Source organism: Hoplias malabaricus, chromosome 14 (genome assembly GCF_029633855.1).
Source record: "Hoplias malabaricus isolate fHopMal1 chromosome 14, fHopMal1.hap1, whole genome shotgun sequence".
Lineage (NCBI taxonomy): Eukaryota > Metazoa > Chordata > Actinopteri > Characiformes > Erythrinidae > Hoplias > Hoplias malabaricus.
This window is the reverse complement of record NC_089813.1, coordinates 18412695-18431152: the sequence shown is the minus strand read 5'-3', so window position 1 is coordinate 18431152 and position 18458 is coordinate 18412695. Positions and strand designations below refer to the sequence as shown.

General features: G+C 36.7%; 2 protein-coding genes across 3 annotated transcripts; one reads left to right on the top strand and one right to left on the bottom strand.

Annotated features, from left to right (window-relative positions):
* The first annotated feature begins 952 nt into the window (after window positions 1–952).
* Window positions 953–3964, top strand: nefmb (neurofilament medium chain b). Its single transcript, XM_066644615.1, has 3 exons — window positions 953–1923; window positions 2326–2450; window positions 2571–3964. Exons 1-3 carry the CDS (start codon window positions 982–984, stop codon window positions 3163–3165), a joined length of 1662 nt encoding a protein of 553 aa, XP_066500712.1. The 5' UTR covers window positions 953–981; the 3' UTR covers window positions 3166–3964.
* A 5088-nt stretch (window positions 3965–9052) lies between these two features.
* On the bottom strand, window positions 9053–18224 carry asb6 (ankyrin repeat and SOCS box containing 6). 2 transcript variants are annotated; one of them, XM_066644043.1, is made up of 7 exons: window positions 18092–18224; window positions 17546–17680; window positions 16960–17132; window positions 16404–16510; window positions 16200–16308; window positions 14849–14935; window positions 9053–10456 (listed from the first exon to the last, which is right to left on the bottom strand). In XM_066644043.1, exons 1-7 carry the CDS (start codon window positions 18127–18129, stop codon window positions 9735–9737), a joined length of 1371 nt encoding a protein of 456 aa, XP_066500140.1. In that variant the 5' UTR covers window positions 18130–18224; the 3' UTR covers window positions 9053–9734. The 2 variants fall into 2 exon arrangements, with proteins under 2 accessions (XP_066500140.1, XP_066500141.1); XM_066644044.1 differs by having other exon boundaries at window positions 18069–18139.
* Between the last annotated feature and the right edge of the window lie 234 nt (window positions 18225–18458).

Below are 18458 nucleotides of genomic sequence, written 5' to 3'. Positions count from 1 at the left end.
AAAGATGGATCCAAAATGGCTGACTTCAAAATGGACCCCATGGTCCCCACCCATCTAGAAAAGTTTCCCCCTTCCCATATACTAATGTGCCACAAACAGGAAGTTAATATCACCAACCATTCCCATTTTATTAAGGTGTATCCATATAAATGGCCCACCCTGTAGAACAACAGATAGAAAAGAAAAGAGAATAAAGTATAAATAAAATAATAACTGAAAACAAAATAGATGTATACCTCAACAAATTGGATTATTTCACCATAACTGCTTGAAGAAAGCATTTTGGATTCTAGTACTAAACAAAATTACAATGAGGCCTTTTTTTCTGTGTGATGACCAGCTGGACTTAGTCCTGGTAGAAACAGGGAATGCACTTAGAGAGTTTGATATTTTTTATTATTATTAATTTAAATAATTATTTTCCTTTAATCTTTTCATTATATCTATTTTACTTTTTACATTTCTTCACTGTTTTAAGAAAATAAATTTCTGTTTGTTGAATGCTTCTCTCCTTAAAAGAATGAGTGGTATTGGAAAATATTTTTTTTTTATTTTGAGCATTGCTATTAAATAAGTAGGAAAATTAGTTTCACTATTAATAAATTTAAGTGAATCACATTTATTTCTTGGAAATTGCATGGAAATATGCAACGTTCGTGAAGAGAGATAAGTTTTTTGGATTTAATTGATGATTGGAACGCTCAAGACTGCACAGTATGCATTATGCCGTATGCCTTAGGCGTGCAGATATCTCCACCGTGGCTCGTTCGACCTCCTTCAAACAGATCAATATTCTGCATGGAAGGGAGTGGCAGGCTGCGTTTGCCTCGTTGCCAAAGTTAAGCGTGAATATAAATACAGCCTAGCCGCATTGAGCACTGATCCAGCCCCAGAGCTGTCTCCCCAGTGGACATAATTGGAGCTCTCTCCCGCCTACGACTGCTGGAAATGCGCACGGTCTGCTCCTCCCCATCTACTACCATGAGGTCACACTCGTGGTCCAAATCCAAGCCCGTTATGTCCACTTTGCTCAAAAGAACTGCAAACGCTCCCATACCCAGGGTTTACAACTTCAACGCGCTCTCGCCGTCGGGCACATTGGAGCTCAGCAATATCCTCAACGATGAACACGCGCGCAGCAACGAGAAACAGCAACTGCAAGGGCTTAACGACCGCTTCTCTAGCTACATCGACAAGGTGCGCTACTTGGAAGAGCAGAACAAGCAGCTGGAAGGAGAGATTCAGACTCTGCGGGAGCAAAAGCTGTCCCAATCCCGCCTAAGCGACGCTTACGAGCAAGAAATCAGTGAGCTGCGCACTACACTAGAGCAGCTGAGCGGGGAGAAAGCGCAAATTCTGCTGGACACGGAGCACGCCGACGAGGACATTCGGCGGCTGATGGAGCGCTACGAAGATGAGGCCCGCTCGAGGGAGCAGATTCAGTTGGCTGTCCGCAGCATGAATAAAGACAGAGACTGCTCAATCGTGACGAAAATTGAGCTGGGAAAGAAAGTGCAAGCCCTCTTTGATGAGATGGACTTCCTGCGCGACAACCACGCTGAAGAAATGAAGGAGCTCGAGGCGCAGCTGCAGAAAGCCCAGGCGCCGGCGGAGAGGAGAGACTTCCAGAGGACCGATATCACCTCCGCATTGAGAGAGATCCGTGCGCAGCTCGACGGCTTCTCCACCAAAAATATGCGGAAAACTGAAGATGTTATCAAGTGCCGCTATGCCAAACTGACGGAAGTGGCTGAGCACAACAAAGATGCGATTAAGTCAATGCGGAACGAAATCGACGACTATCGCCGCCAGCTTCAAGTAAAGAACACCGAACTGGAGACGATCCGTGGCACGAAGGTGTCCCTGGAGAGGAGGCTCAGCGACATTGGGGACCGGCACAACAGCGATATAAGCAGTTATCAGGTCCCTACATTCAAATTCCTTCAGTTCATCCTGCATGTTAAACTGTTTTATTTCAATATTCGTACACAAAACATGCACCCCTTGTACTTAATTAAGATTGATTTTCTTTAGAACAGACTTTACACTCTTGTGTTTGTTTGTATAAAATGTGTAGAGGACAGACGTTACTGCATTTTGCATGTGGTATGTAATCACAAGCAATTTAGTTTCTAGAATAATATGTATTTTATAATTTATTTTACTTTATCCGAAGGCTCCAAATACATTTTATTTGTATTTACATATGTGGTTTTGGTGGCAGTATCTATATATTTCTCTGTAAAGCAGAATTGGATTCTTGAAAACTTTACTGAAATTTTACATATTATTTGTGTTATAAGTAAATTCTCTTTCTTGCATTAGGAGATGATCCATCAGCTGGAGAGTGATCTAAAGGTGACAAAGTGGGAGATGACTCATCATCTTCAAGAATATCAGGACCTGCTCAATGTTAAAATGGCACTAGATTCTGAAATTGCAGCCTACAGGTATTTCAGAATCTTAAGTATTTTATAGAGAAACCTTATAATCTGTACTGTAACAGAATATATTTCTAAACCACACACAATGTATAAGCTTGCATAATTAGCTCTTGTTTTTTACTACAGGAAACTTTTAGAGGGTGAAGAGACTCATTTCAAAACCCTATCTGGAAGTATCCCAAATACAGCATTATCCTACAAGCAGTCCAAATCCCCAATAGCTCAGAAAAAATTTGTGGAAATCATTGAAGAAATAAAAGTGGACTGTGACATAGATGATGACTTAGCTGATGTAGCAAATGAACTCTCAGCTGAAGCTGGCGTGAAGGATGATAAAAGACCAGAGTATGATGGTGAATCAACAGAGAAGATTGTAATGTCCAATGAAGCAAAACTTGGTGCTGATAAAGGGAAGGACGACAACAATGAAGGAGCTGAATGTGAAGAACTTGAGAAGGAAGAAACAGCAGAGCCAGATGAGGAAGAGAAAGGGGAGGAACAAAATGACAAAGGAGAAGAGGAGGGGGGAGAGGAAGCTGAGGTCATTGAGGAAACAGAACTGAGTAATACAGGAGCCAAATTAATAGGTGCTGAACCAGATGATGAAGGCAAAGGACAGGAAAGGAGTGAAAATGAAAATGAAGGAGATGGAGAAGAGGTTGAAGAAAAAGAAGATGATGAAGGAAAGAGACAGGACAAAGATGAAAAGGGATCCAAATGAGATAAAGAATATGTGCACAACAAAAAAAGAGGAAGAGGGGGTAAAATTCCAGGGAGAAGAAAAGGCAGATGGCTTAGAGGGAGAAGTGACAGTAAAGCCAGGTGAGGGCAACAAAAATAGCGATTCAGTGGAGCATTTAAAATAGGAACCGGTCCTTCATTACAAAAAATAGAAAAGGAATAGGAAGGAACCAGGACCAAGAAGATTCTAGTGGGACTGTAGAGTCTAAAAGAAATGGAGTCAAAGAAAGCAACAAATCAGCCATCAAGAAAGAGATTGAAGCAGAAAAGGAGCCTCAGGGGACAGATTTCAACTCAAAAAGTACAGAATATGAATGAAACTAAAACAAAAGATTGATGACTGGTGAAAAGTCCAATCAACCTCACAAATAGTAATAATCCCTTAAATAAATAAAATGCAAAGCAAATGTAAAAAATAGAGTGTCACTAGAGGCAGTTTTGCTAAAATTCTTGCATGTGTGTTGTATGAAATCTTTGCATGTGAAAATAGAGACCAGAAGCAAAGAAAAGCGGAAAACAAACATAGAATGCTTTAAAGAAATTGAAGAAAACGACAAGACTGCTAATTGGTAATAGGGGTGAATGTTGTGTAGTTTTTCAACTGTCATTTGGTGCTATTTCATTAACAAAATCTGCACATGCCATTCAAGCCAAAATGAAATGTATTATATGATACTGATCCTGACAATTGCCTCATGTCACAGTTAACTGATGAATCAATGTTTTTGTGTGAAACTGATGCAAATCCATCAGTCAAGTTGCTGCACTTTGAAAACTACTAAAGTAAATAAAATCTGTTCAAGTCGTTGTATTTTGTTTTTATTTTGTGTGTTATGGGCTGTAAATTTCATGAAATGCCATAAACAGAATGTGCCTTTTTTAACACTGTAAACATACAAAATCTCTTGCTGTTTCTACAAACATGATTGGAATATTTTTTTCTGTTACCATAAAATTATGAGGAAAAATATGTAGTTATTTTTAAAATGTATAAACTGACCCCAAATGTAGGCGGTCAGATGAGAAATATTTAGGTTTCTCTAAGATACAAAGTTAATTTAACTAACAGTGAATGGACACTAATTTCCCATTGTGGAAATTATATGTCTTTATTGTTACATGCTTCCCTTACACTAAGTAAAGTAGTCAGGAATCAGGAAAAGAATGCATGTGTTCATGATGTAACTGATGATGTCCTGGGACATGGTGGCGTCCTGTCCCAAATGTGTTCTTGCCTTGTACCCAAGGATTCCAGGTAGGCTCTGGACCAACCACTACCCTGATGAAGATATTGAGGTTATAGATCATGAGCAAAAAAAATGAATGAATATTCATGAATGAATCAAGAAAGTAGGTCAAAACATTGAATATATTTGTTTTTTGTAATATGTCAGTTAAAGGAAAAATATGTAATATTTTTATCTTAAATTTACAGCTTCATCATTGTGACAAATCATTGTGATAGGGAAGATGAAGCCTCAGTCTTTGATACTTCAGGCTCAGCACTGCAGAAAATGAACTATGCAACTTTTGGAAAATTGAAATATACTCTGCAACTGTAGGGGCAGCACTGGAGCAGAAAAACCAAATTATACCTAGTGTTCCTTTAATCCAAAGTGATGTACACAAGTTGAAGGGATAGTGGGGAGCCATGACCCATTTTGTTTGTAATCACTGAGCTGGATCATTTTTTTGAACCTTAAATTTTTCTCCTACACATAGTGGAATACTTCAGAATTGTAACTTAAATATTCTATAATATTTTCTTTCATGGTTCCTTCTTTGGTGATGCATTGAAGACATGAGGTTAATTTTTTTTTAATGTAAAAAAACACAATCAAGCTGGTACCCTATGAAGAATTGGCACTGCCTCCAGGGTGTGTCCAGTGATTCCAGGTAGCCTCACAACACACTGCGACCCTTAAATGGATAAGCAGGTACAGAAATTCATTCATTCATTGTCTGTAACCACTTATCCAATTCAGGACCTCGGTGGGTCTGCAGCCTACCTGGAATCATTGGGTGCAAGGTGAGAACATACTCTGGAGGGGGCGCCAGTCCTTTCAGGTACAGACAATTAATTAATTCATTCATTCATTATCTGTCACCGCTTATCCACTTCAGGGTCGTGGTGGGTCCAGAGCCTACCTGGAATCACTGGGCACAAGGCAGGTATACACCCTGGAGCTTTGAAGAACATGTTCTAGAGTACCCAGATTATAATGTTCATACATTTGTACTGTAAGAATGTGGAGTAATAGCATAACATACTTCATTAGAATAACAACACAATTCCACAAATTGCAGAATGCTGAAGGCCATAAAATGGTTAAATTAAACTGTTACCAGACCACTCCACTGCAGCCTTGAAGAACATGTTCTAGAGTACCCAGGGTACAATTGTCATACATTTTTACTGTAGGAATTTGGAGTAATAGCATTTCAAAATTCACTAAAATATTATGTTTAATTTGCACATATTGCAAAATTGAGTGCTAATAATGGGTTAAATCAAAATGTTACCAGATAATTTACCAGAAACTGTCCACTGCAGTCTTGAAGTACATATTTTCAGTTTCCCTGGGTATAATTCTCATAACTTTTTACTCTAGGAATTTGGAGGAATAATATGGTAAAATTCAGAAAATTAATTTTATGAATCTAATGTTTAAGACCATAAAAAGTTTATAGTACTAGGTACTAATTACCAGGGATATGTACTGCATTTACGAAAAACATGGTCTCAGGTAAAAAGTATATGTTTTTTTTGTGTGTGTGTGTGTTCGGAATAGTAATATTTCAGCTTTCCCTAAAAATTATGGTTAAATACAATTGCAGTGTTACCAGGGAGCCAATTGCTGTCTTTAAAACCTATTTTCTTAGGTACAATTTGCATAAGATTTCATTATTTCATTATCATTCATTATTCATACATATTATTACAAATGTATGACAATTGTACCCTGGGTACTCTAGAACATTTTCGTTAAGGCTGCAGTGGAATGGTCTGGTAACAGTTTGATTTAACCCTTTAATAGCGCTCAGAATTTTGCAATATTTGCAAATTAAACAATATTTACTGAATTTTGAAATGCTATTACTCCAAATTCCTACAGTAAAAATGTATGACGATTGTACCCTGGGTACTCTAGAACATGTTCTTCAAGGCTGCAGTTGAGTGGTTTGGTAACAGCTTGATTTAACCCTTTAATAACTCTCAGAATTTTGCAATATTTGCAAATTAAACAATTTTTACTGAATTTTGAAATGCTATTACTCCAAATTCCTACAGTAAAAATGTATGACGATTGTACCCTGAGAAAATGTTCTTCAAGGCTGCAGTGGAGTGGTCTGGTAACAGTTTAATTTAACCATTTTATGGCCTTCAGCATTCTGCAATTTGTGGAATTGTGTTGTTATTCTAATGAAGTTTGTAATGCTATTACTTCCACATTCTTACAGTACAAATGTATGAACATTATAATCTGGGTACTCTAGAAGATGTTCTTCAAAGCTGCATTGGAATGGTCTAGTAACAGTTTGATTTAACCCTTTAATAGCACTCAGAATTGGCCACATATGTAAATTAAGCATCATTTTTATGAGATTTGAAATAATATTATTCCAAATTCCTACAGTAAAAATGTACAACAATTATTCTCTGGGTACCTTGGAACATATTCTTCAAGGCTTCAGTGAAGTGGTTTGGTAACAATTTGATTTAACCCTTTAATAGCTCTCACAATTTTGCAATATTTGTAAATTAAACATCATATTTATAAGTTTGAAATGATATTTCTCCAAATTCCTACAGTAAAAATATATAAAAATTATTCTCTTGGTACCTGAGAACATGCTCTTCAAGACTGCAGTGGAGTGGTCTGGTAACAGTTTGATTTAACCATTTTATGGCCTTCAGCATTCTGCAATTTGTGGAATTGTGTTGTTATTCTTATGAAGTTTGTAATGCTATTACTCCAAATTCCTACAGTACAAATGTATAAAAATTATTCTCTGGGTAGCTGAGAACATGCTCTTCAAGACTGCAGTGGAGTGGTCTGGTAACAGCTTGATTTAACCCTTTAATAGCACTCAAAATTTGCCATAGGCGGCACGGTGGCGCAGCAGGTAGTGTCGCAGTCACACAGCTCCAGGGGCCTGGAGGTTGTGGGTTCGATTCCAACTCCGGGTGACTGTCTGTGAGGGCTGTGGTGTGTTCTCCCCGTGTCCGCGTGGGTTTCCTCCGGGTGCTCCAGTTTCCTCCCCAAGGTCCAAAAACACACGTTGCAGGTGGATTGGCGACTCGAAAGTGTCCGTGTGTGTGTCTGTGTTGCCCTGTGAAGGACTGGCGTCCCCTCCAGGGTGTATTCCCGCCTTGCGCCCGATGATTCCAGGTAGGCTCTGGACCCCCCGCGACCCTAAATTGGATAAGCGGTTACAGATAATGGATGGAAAATTTGCCATATATGTAAATTCAACATAATTTTTATGAGATTTGAAATAATATTACTCCAAATTCCTACAGTAAAAATGTATGAAAATTATCTCTGGGTACCCGAGAACATGTCCTTCAAGGTTGCAGTGGAATGGTTTGGTAAAAGTTTGATTTAACCCTTTAATAGCTCTCACAATTTTGCAATATTTGTAAATTCAACAGCATATTTATGAGTTTGAAATGATATTACTCCAAATTCCTACAGTAAAAATGTATGACTATTATTCTCTGGGTACTCTAGAACATGTTCTTCAAGGCTGCTGTGGAGTGGTTTGGTAACAGTTTGATTTAACCCTTTAATAGAACTCAAAATTGTCCATATATGTAAATTAAACATCATCAAATAATATTACTTCAGAATCCTACACTAAAAATGTATGAAAATTATACCCTGAGTACATGAGAACATGCTCTTCAAGAATGCAGTGGAGTGATCTGGTAAGAGTTTTATTTAACCATTTTATGGAATTTAATATCTGAGTTTTTATCAAGCCTATTACTTCTAATTCTTACAGTAAATACACGTAAATATTATACCTTGTGTACCTGAGGACATGTTTTTCAATAGAAGAGTGAGATTTCCTGGTAACAATTTGATTTTTCATTTTAATTTCAGTGAAACCATTTTATGGATCTTTATGGAGTTTTTAAGGGTTGCAAACCGTTCTTTTAGCCAATCAGGCCTGTTTTTAATATTAACTGTATTGAATTATGTTTTAAATTCCATTTCTTATGAATTTTCAATATCTGCGCTTTTCTGCGAGTCCCCCCACTCGCTCGCACACGTTCTACCGTAAACCGTGATGTAAACGCGCACAGGAAATCCTAGTGTAGATGGCTTGACTGCGTTTTCGCAAAGTGCAGATGGCGTGACCGCGGTAGAATAGCGGTGGTTCCAGACCCACCTGGAACCACTGGGCGAAAGGCGGGAACACACCCCGGAGGGGGCGCCAGTACTTCACAGGGCAACACAGACACACACACACACAATTCACTCACACCTACGGAAACCGGAGCACCCGGAGGAAACCCACGCGGACACGGGGAGAACACACCAACTCCTCACAGACAGTCACCCGGAGCGGGAATCGAACCCACAACTTCCAGCCCCCTGGAGCTGTGTGACTGACACTACCTGCTTGACAATTAAAGATCGAATTTTAATAGTTGAAGATTAAAAATTATATTTTTTTAATGTTAAAATGTTTAACTTGAAATTCTAAAATGGAATAAAAGCACTGGAATAATGTCAACTGAATTATAAGTATAAAAATAAACAAATTAACATGAAAATTGCACACAAAAATATAAGACATGGTAATAAGCTTTCATTCATATTTTCCTCATTCAACCCTGTTGTTTTATTTCAAATATGTCTGTAAACAAATTACTTCCATAGATTTAAACATTTCAATCAGTACATGGCAATTCATAAAAATGTTAAATTTCAGGCTATACTATTATGCTTTAATTGTTTCAACAATTTGACACAGAATAAGTCATCATAATCAAGTGAACAATACAAGAATGAAATAAATTGATTAATATTTTAAACTTTTTCTAAGGGTATGAAATCCTGACAAGTTTACATATTACACAATGAAAAAAAACATATTGAAAGATGAGAACTCCTGCTCATTTACAAAAATGAAAATGTATACTAGATTTTTAGGAGATTCTGCCTTCACTACACCAATTTTGTGTATGTTAAACTGTTGAGCTACTACAGGTTTTTATGATCTAGACAAAATATTTATTTGTTTGCAAGTATAAACAGCAGTTAACATTTGCTCAGAATTGTCAGGTGAGTTGACATTACACAACTGATTTCACAAAAGTTGTGAATACTGTTTAGTGTTAAATCATTCAAAGGACTCAAAACATGGTTTAAACATTACATCTTAATTTTAAAAAGCAAACAACTATACAAGAACAAAAAACCCATATCAACAATAACATCAATAACACCCCCACAAAAAAAAAAAAAAATCCCTGCCAAAAAATCTGAATGATAGAAAATAGGAAAAAATTCAATGCACATTCAGATTTTTTCCCTAACAAACTGAAGAGAGGGGCTTAAAGCTGTCCCATCCAGGTCTCTGTGTTAGTGTGTGTTCTGGCATCAGATAATTCTTTAGTCTTTCTGGTAAAGGTAAGGCCTTAATTTTGTGCTCCAGTGGCCAAGGCTGCAGACTGTGGCGGATAAAGGCCCGGCAGAGGCATCGTAATGAGAGTGGCCGGGATTCTTGTTCTCTGAGCCGATTCTGTAGTTCTTGAAGTGGCTGGAGAATGGGATCCTGCTCTTGGACAGAATGGGTTGAAAAAAGGGGAAAGTTTGGAGAACACAACTGAGCAAGTTCAAGTATGCCTTCAGCTTTAGCAAGTAGGTCAGCCACCTCAGCAGTATCTAGGGTTCCAAGCAGGGCTTTTTTTAGCCGTGCAAAAATCAAGTTATGACCTATCCAACATGAAGTGCCATGGCGTGAGCAAAAAAAAGAGGCCCCACGCTGGAGAAGAAGAGCAGCCAGAGGGAAGGAGTGGTCAAAGTTTTCCAAACTGGTATAAGTTAAACAAGGCTTCCACTCTTCTGCATCACTAGAACTCAAGCAACTGCTAGGGTCTGCACCATAGTCAAGGAGTAGGGCAGCAACATGAGTGCAGTAATGTCCAATCACTGCTGCATCTTCTTGGCTGCAATCTAGGGCCTCTTTCACTAGAAAGGCTAGTGAGGACAAAGAGGTTTCACCATCACGAGTGGCGACATTCACATCAGCCCCTAGAGAGAATGTACAGAGTTAGCATATAAAATAACAGAGCCTATTTTATATACTACAACTTACATTGTATTTAAACACAGCGTCTCTGTATAGTATGAGGAAGAACACAAAGTAATTGTAGCTGGTGAACATGATTCAACTCACAAACTAATTGAGTCTTTGAGCAGCTGAAAGTAGGGATCCACTCTTGTTAAAAGAATCAGAAAGTCAAACACTTGAAATATATCAGTCTGTGTGTAATGAATGAGTATAATATACAAGTTTCACTTTTTGAACGGAATTACTGAAATAAATAAACTTTTTCATGATATTCAAATTTTCTGACCAGCACCTGTACATGGCTTTAGGTCAGGTGTATTGTGCACAATTTGGGTGTAGGTTTTGCCATTTCATGTTCAACAGAGCTCACTGCATAGGGAGGATGAAGTCATCTGAGATGATGCCATGAGTTTAAGCTCCTCAAAAATTTAAATTTGCCCCGGCCAATGTTTAATGCATAGTTTCACTTAGGAGCATAAACTTTGGTAGTAATTTATGAGTAATTTTGTGAATAAAAAATTATTGCTTATTGTTGTTCAGAAATATGTCCACAGTGACAGCAGGGTTATTTAGACAAATTGTCTCCTTGGAATAATAATGTATCTGACATTTTTGTCAAAATGTAGTTATTCATTTATCCTTACATTCTTCCTTAGCATTACATAAGAGTTTTTTTCTCTGTGCATTTTTGGGCTCTTTATCTAGGAAACAAAGTAGTAAACTTCAGTGTTGCTATATGGAATGCATAAACTCAGTATCTCAAAATTGTTAAGAATACAGATAAAACCTTCAAAGGCTTTACGTCTAGCAGTGTCTATAGGTTTACTGAGACAAGATTGAGGAAGAATCTAATTGAATTATTTAAGAAAATCCATAAGTAATAAATATTGTTAAAATTCTAAATGTGATAGATTGCTACATAGAACCTACGCAGAATAGATACTTTGCTTGTAGTATTGTGTGTCTATTTTGATACATTTCACTGGTGAGTTAGAAAGAAACTATCAATAGAAAAATAATATATGTGTTAGCATGTAACATTTGACATCCTGTTATGTGTGTTCTACATAATCTTTATCCTGACATGTGAAACACGAATATAGGGGGGCTACTGAGGGTGCTAAAAGTCCATAATGACATTTGTAGTGGCAGTTGAATTTATTTAATTTCCATAACCAGCACTCTTATTTCCGGAGGGCGATACTTAATCCGTTAACAGCAATTTGATTGGCTCTTTATGTTGACGGACGGAACTATATCCCAGAGCCGTACCCACTTGTTAAGTGTGACTCCACGCATAACGTTTGACCATTTCCGGGTCCAATTGCGCCTTTGGTCCCATCTCTTACGTTCATAAGGCATGTGTTTATGGTTTGAATAAAGCTGAATGTCTCAATTATGTTATCTTGGGCCCTGTGAAGGACTGGCGCCCCCTCCAGGGTGTATTCCCACCTTGCGCCCAATGATTCCTGGTAGGCTCTGGACCCACCGTGACCCTGAACTGGATAAGCGCTTACAGAGAATGAATGAATGAATGTTATCTTGGTTTAGTATGGAGAGAGATTAGTCTCAAGATACTTTACAAATGAGTAAATGTTAATCCACAAATTAAACACAAGTCATAAATATGTTTCTCTATTCACAAATGAACACATCCCAATCTGTGTCTCACGGTCTGCAATTTACAAATACAGTTATATAGTTACACAATTCAACTAGCAGTGGCTTGTTCACCTGCTGGCCACATTTGTGGATCAAGCTGCATTTGTATTTGGATCGGGTGAAACGCGAAAGGAAAGTCTCAAAATCCAAAAACCCGCGAGAGGAAATGAACAAATGCACGTCACAGAAAACTTGATCCACTTGAGTGACTTGATCCACAAATGCAGATTCTACAATTTACAAATAAATTTTAAATTTGAGACTTTGACTTTACAAATATATGCAATTTAAAGTTTTTAAAACAAATGTATTAATTTCTGCATAAAATTATTATATAATATATATTATATAATGTATCTCTGAAAACCAAAAATATGTATTTATGAATGTAACTGTATTTTTACAAACTCCAGGCCATGAGAGACGGACTGGGATGTATTCATTTGTGAATAGTGAAACATATGTGACTTGTGTTTAATTTGTGGATTAACATTTACGCATTTGTAAAGTATTTTGAGACTAATCTCTCTCCATATTTCGTCTCCCGCTCAATATCAGTCCCAGTGTTGTAACGAGTTGCCCTATCAATTATCTAATAAAAAGTAGCTAAGGTTTGTAAAGAAAGGAGCTAGATTTGGTGCCGGTTGGTTTTCTTTTTCTTCATAATAATTCGCTAGAACATCTGAAAAGTCACTAAATCTAGAAGCAAAATCACTAACTTGGCTATACTGAGCAGCAGTTTGGACCCTGACGTGACGTTTCACACGGTCGACACGTCATGACTTAACAAGAGGATAGAGAGAGAGAGTTGCACGAACAAAAGTCCAAACTGTTTAGTGGTCACGAGACTCACGCAGGCCCCAAATAGTTCCAGGAAGCTATAGGCGTCCAAAAAACTGTGCATTTTTGGTCATTAGTCTTTAATAAATGCATTGATTTACAATATTTCTGCAGCATACTGACCTGTGTATGTTGTTACATATATGCTTTCAGGATTAGTGTGAAAATCTGGCGTTACTTGCCTCGTAGGTATATTTCACTTAAAGGCATATTCCTATAAATTTTTATAATTATAATTACTACTTCTTAAACTTGTAAGGTGTTCAGTATGAAATATAACCTATGGTTTCTGATAAATTAGAGGGAGATGAAGGGATTAAGATTAGCTTTCTAACACATCATGGTTGTTTCAGTAATCCTATAGGACCTAATCTTAAAGACTACTATAAAACCTATGATATCAGATTGGATAGATGGTGTAGCCTTCGTGTAGACTTCTGCCATTAAAAATGCTACATTAACATAACACATCCAGAAAGGATATTAAATCACATATGTTTGCACACACAAAAAAATTACAATGCTCCCATTACCACAATTAATAAATGTCTAAAGAAAAAACACTAACAGAAATGGCTGTTTCAATATTCAGCAGAGTGAAGCACATTAACATAACTAAATATTACAATAACAAATGAAATATGTGTAATGTTCAAACACCTGCATATTTCATGCAAAGAACACACCATTGGGAGGCTAATTTGCTTTATTAAAAAGGAACAAGGCAAAACAAAGTGTTGAGACTTGAGGTGCAGGAAGCACTCGCCCAGTTACACTTAACCAATTCTTCCCCAGCCAAACAATTACCTCCCCAGCTGAAATCTACTAGCATAATTCAACAAATTTGTTAATTGGATATAGATATGCTGATAATATAAACACTCTTTCCTTAAACACCTTAAACATTAAACACGCATTACACTCGTGTCTATTCTGCTGTAACTCTATGGCTATTGCTATAAAACAAAATTAAAAAAACAAAAACTGGTCCATTGGAGTCAATGGACTTGACGCAACTCTCTTTCTATATGGCTCTGCTTTATCCGTAAAAACAGAATCAATGTTCAGGGTTATGAGAATATTTCAACCGGTAATCCTTCTCTTCTTATTAAAGTTTCATAATGCACAGGTTTGATTGGCTGGGTGTCATAGGCAGAAACGCATGCGATTAGTCTGTGAGTTTCCTGAAGCGTAATGACTAAACGAGTCACACCACTTAAAACAAACACTCTGTTCAAAATTAAACAGCTCTTAATAGCTTATCAGTTACAAGTCCAGGTCCGGACTGCATTTCACCTATTCATGACCATTGCTCTACTAAGTGTGCATGTCTACCAAACGCATCTTAGACAATTCATTCAAAACACTCATTGCAAACTCTAAGTGTGGAAAATCCTCTGGAGCACAAAAAGAGGCAGAGGAAAAAGATATTGGTGTGCAAAGGGAAAGTGTTAAAAGCCTTTTGAGAATGAAAATTTTTCATGAAAACGTCTGAGCGGGATTTTATGATCAGTACGCATGTAATTCCTCTCTTTGTGCTCACGAGTTTTACATTTGCCCTCATGAGAGGGATATTTACACTTATGAAATATTAAAACTTGCAGGTTTATATTTTCCACCTATTTTATGTGCCCTCTACTTTTGACACTGATGTCACACCATAATTTAAGCCCATTTTCAAAGTTTTTTTTAACTGAATGAATGTCTGGTCGATTTAGGGGTTTGAAAAGTTGTATCTCCAATCCAACCCAATTAAACTATATGAATCGGGTCATTTTGGAATGAAAAACATGTTCAACATGTTTAATCATTTTAAATGAAAATAAGTTGTCCATTTCACATTTCAGTACCTCTCTCTAGCAGCAGCTGAATGTTGCATACATTATTGATTGTCAGGCCATCACTACTGGCAAAGGCATGCAGCAAGGCATTCTTGCCTGAAAAATAAAGATAAACACAGAAGAGTTGTCCATTACAGAGGTTATTTGTGTGAGTTATTACACACATATGTATCATAATTGTGTATTATTATACACATAAAAGTGTTGTTGATGATTTACATATTTATGAAAATGAAACAGCACTTCTCAGCATGTGATGTGAACTGGAAATGTGAATTACTAATATATATATATATATATATGCATATATAAACACAGAGGCATCACTGTGGAGAAAAAAATATTTCCCAGCTTTTTTTTTTTTTTTTAAACACATTTGAACAAAAAGTGGCATGTCCAAAATTATTCATATCCTACAAATAAGCAAAAGTTGCAGTTGGTTTTGGACAGTCATATCTAAGACAAACGAGTTCACTAAGAACTTACATCTGTGCATTGTGGTTGCTCACAAGTCAGGAAAGGGCTATGAAGGCCGTATCCAAATGTTTTCCAGTTTCAGTGGCTACCGTGCAAAGTATTATTATAAAAAATAAAAAATGTTTCGTCCTGTGGAGAATCTCAGAGGACATGGTCGGAAGCCAAAAGAGACACCAGTGCTGGCCAGGAGGACAATCAGAGAGGTGAAAAAGAATTTAAGGATCACCACCAAGGCCATTCTGGTGAATCTGGGCTCTGCTGGTGGCAACATCTCACGGCAGACTGTCCAACAGACACTGCAGACTGCTCGGTTCCATAGACCAAGGAGGATGCCACTTCTCCAGAAAAGGCACACAAAAGCAAAAATACCAGTGTAGACTTGCAAAACCTGGTCAGCAAATATTAAATAGTTTTTTCCACAATGTTGCCTCTTGTACTATTTGTTATTATCTTTTGGGAGACACCCGTGTCATTTCCAGTCAAAAAAAATTGCCATGGGTATGAATAACTTTGAGCTTCACTGTATGTATGTGTGTGTGTTGTTGTTGTTTTTTTATATTACATATCTTTAATTTTTTCTGAAATTTTAACTGTAAATATGTGTAAGCACTGTTTCTCAAATGTGAACATTTGAGCTACAGTCAACATTATATGTTTCTGATATATGAAATATAAAAATTAATTACAGTATCAAATATGCATTGTCGTGTATATGGATCATAAAAGTACTACTTGTATCACAAGATCTTTTGATAAGATTTTGTTTTATGCTTCTAAATGACTCTAAAACCATATTTACATTCTCATAAAAATGACTATGTCTGTGTCACTGGCACATTTTACAACATTTTAATGTTAATATTTCTGCATCTGCATATATTACCATTCTTATCTTTAGCATTGATGTCTGCTCCCAGATCCAAAAGCATAGAAAGGCAGGAATATCTATCTGCTTCCTCACTGGCAAGATCCAGGGGGCTGCTCTCGTGAATCTGCAGGCATAAAATATAAAATGCCTTTTATGCAAGAAAGAGAAGAATACATTTTTTAGAGAGTAAAAACTTCTGACATAAAATAACAAACTCACTCTATCCCTCTTGTCAATGTTAGCCCCATGTTGAACCAGCAACTGTACCATTTGTGGTTTATTCCTAAGCACTGCAATGTGCAATGGAGTGTAGTACGACACTGGGTCTGTAAGAAAAGAATACAAATATAAAACTGAACAATACTCTGAGAAGAGATATACTGGACTATGCTCACACGTGGTGAATTCAATTTTAAAGTACAAAGGAGACACTTTTAAAGCATTAAATGTTTCTTGAGATACAAGTACAAACACAAAACATGTTTAGTTTATATATATATATATATATATATATATATATATAAATATATAAATATATATATATATATATATATATATATATATATATACACACACACACACACACACATACATACACACACATTATATATATATATATATATATATATATATATAGGCTTTTACACTTTATCATAGCATTACAATGCATGCTTGTAAATTTAGCATCATTTAACACACCCCATTCAACAGCAAACAAAGTGCATACCTCTGTACTGCATTTAAATCCAATGCATTCTCTTGGAATTACACTTACCTTCAAAATTTATGTCAGCTCCGTAGCATAACAGCACTTTGGCAGCACTGATTTTCCCAAGTTCTGCCATTTTAAACAAAGAGTAGCTAATTCCTTCTGTAAACACTGCCAACTGGGATTCTTTTTCAAGAAGCTCCGTGAGAGATTTACAGGTATCATCTTTCCCATCTGGCCTGAACAAGGTTAAAACAAGCTTAAGCAAACTCTGATGTTCTGAATAATGTACATATATCAGCCAGTCAAATGATGTGCAAAAATTCTTTTTTATTAACTTATATATTACATAGACTTAGGCTTTGGAATCATCTGGTCAAATAATATTTTTCTTAAGTTCTCAGTAAATAAATATAGTTCTCTCTTGCTAGAATTAAATACCTAAAATTTAAAATCACAGTAATTTTGCATTTTTTTTCAATATAATTGGTTTAGCAAAAATGGCAATTATACATCCAAATATGCAAAAGTTACAAAATGTGTTCATATTTCCAACAATGCATGTAATTTGATTATGAGCAGCCAAGCCTTCGTTTACATCTAATCTAATTTTGTTGAATATAGGATGCTTATGAAATAAGCATATGTTTACCTGTCAGAGTTTTGTTCCTCTTCCTCCATTCCTACAATGCACATTACTGCATCCACAAGCGGCTGATATTCGTAAATTATTCTTCGGAATCCGTGCAAGAAAGGCATATTCTTGTCTTGCCCTATTTTTTTTTCCCTGAAACATTAAACCATATAAAACTCGTAATGCTAAATAATTCTATAACTACAGTCTCTGAACCGCTTGTGGTTGTAAATTAAAATTGTTAAATCTGGTTTTATGTGAAAGCTAATCGCTAGCTTCCCGTATTCGCTATAATTAGTATATTTTATTAGCATAAACAGGTAAAATAATACATAAAATCCCCAAACCTTATATACGCTTAAGACTTCTAGCGAGATAGCTAGCTAATCAGACTAACCTCTTTCAAAGCATTTGTGGGGATGCGTTAAAGTAAACAATGTGCCCTGATTTTAGTATTGTTTCAGTTCATAAAACGACAGCCATATTGCCATATGATAATCTATATCTATATATATATATTAATGCATTTCAATATACAGACCAATCAAAAGGAAGCTAACGTACACACAACAGGACCGGCCGTTGGTTTCCCCACACAACATCTACAGATCCGCCCTTCCTCTGTAGAAGCAAAATAGCCGCATACTTCTTCTTCTGTTAGTTTTATTGGCGGTTTACAAATGGTGTGTATTACCGCCATCTACCGGGTTGATACCAGGCTTTGTGACTGTGTACTGTTCTTCCACACACTGATGAGGCTCCTGTTTGTTAAATGAATAAATTGTTAAATTGCCGATATGTCTTGTTTATTCAAACGTCAATCATCTAATCAACCAAACACCAAACTAATCAATGGCAGAATAAGCTGTGTGGCATTGGAAGATTTTTCATGGACGCAACCCACATACTCAGCTCGTCCCACAAATGCATG

What these genes read in the sequence shown, in the direction of transcription:
- asb6 (XM_066644043.1), bottom strand. Translation starts at nt 18,129, where the DNA reads ATGTTGTGTGGGGAAACCAACGGCCGGTCCTGTTGTGT. An exon ending in ACATTGACAAGAGGGATAGA is followed by an intron (nt 16,309 to 16,403) that starts GTGAGTTTGTTA and finishes TTATGCCTGCAG; the next exon opens with ATTCACGAGAGCAGCCCCCT. An exon ending in TCAGCTGCTGCTAGAGAGAG is followed by an intron (nt 10,457 to 14,848) that starts GTACTGAAATGT and finishes CATTCTCTCTAG; the next exon opens with GGGCTGATGTGAATGTCGCC.
- nefmb (XM_066644615.1), top strand. Translation starts at nt 982, where the DNA reads ATGAGGTCACACTCGTGGTCCAAATCCAAGCCCGTTATGTCCACTTTG. An exon ending in GCGATATAAGCAGTTATCAG is followed by an intron (nt 1,924 to 2,325) that starts GTCCCTACATTC and finishes TTCTTGCATTAG; the next exon opens with GAGATGATCCATCAGCTGGA. An exon ending in TCTGAAATTGCAGCCTACAG is followed by an intron (nt 2,451 to 2,570) that starts GTATTTCAGAAT and finishes TTTTTACTACAG; the next exon opens with GAAACTTTTAGAGGGTGAAG.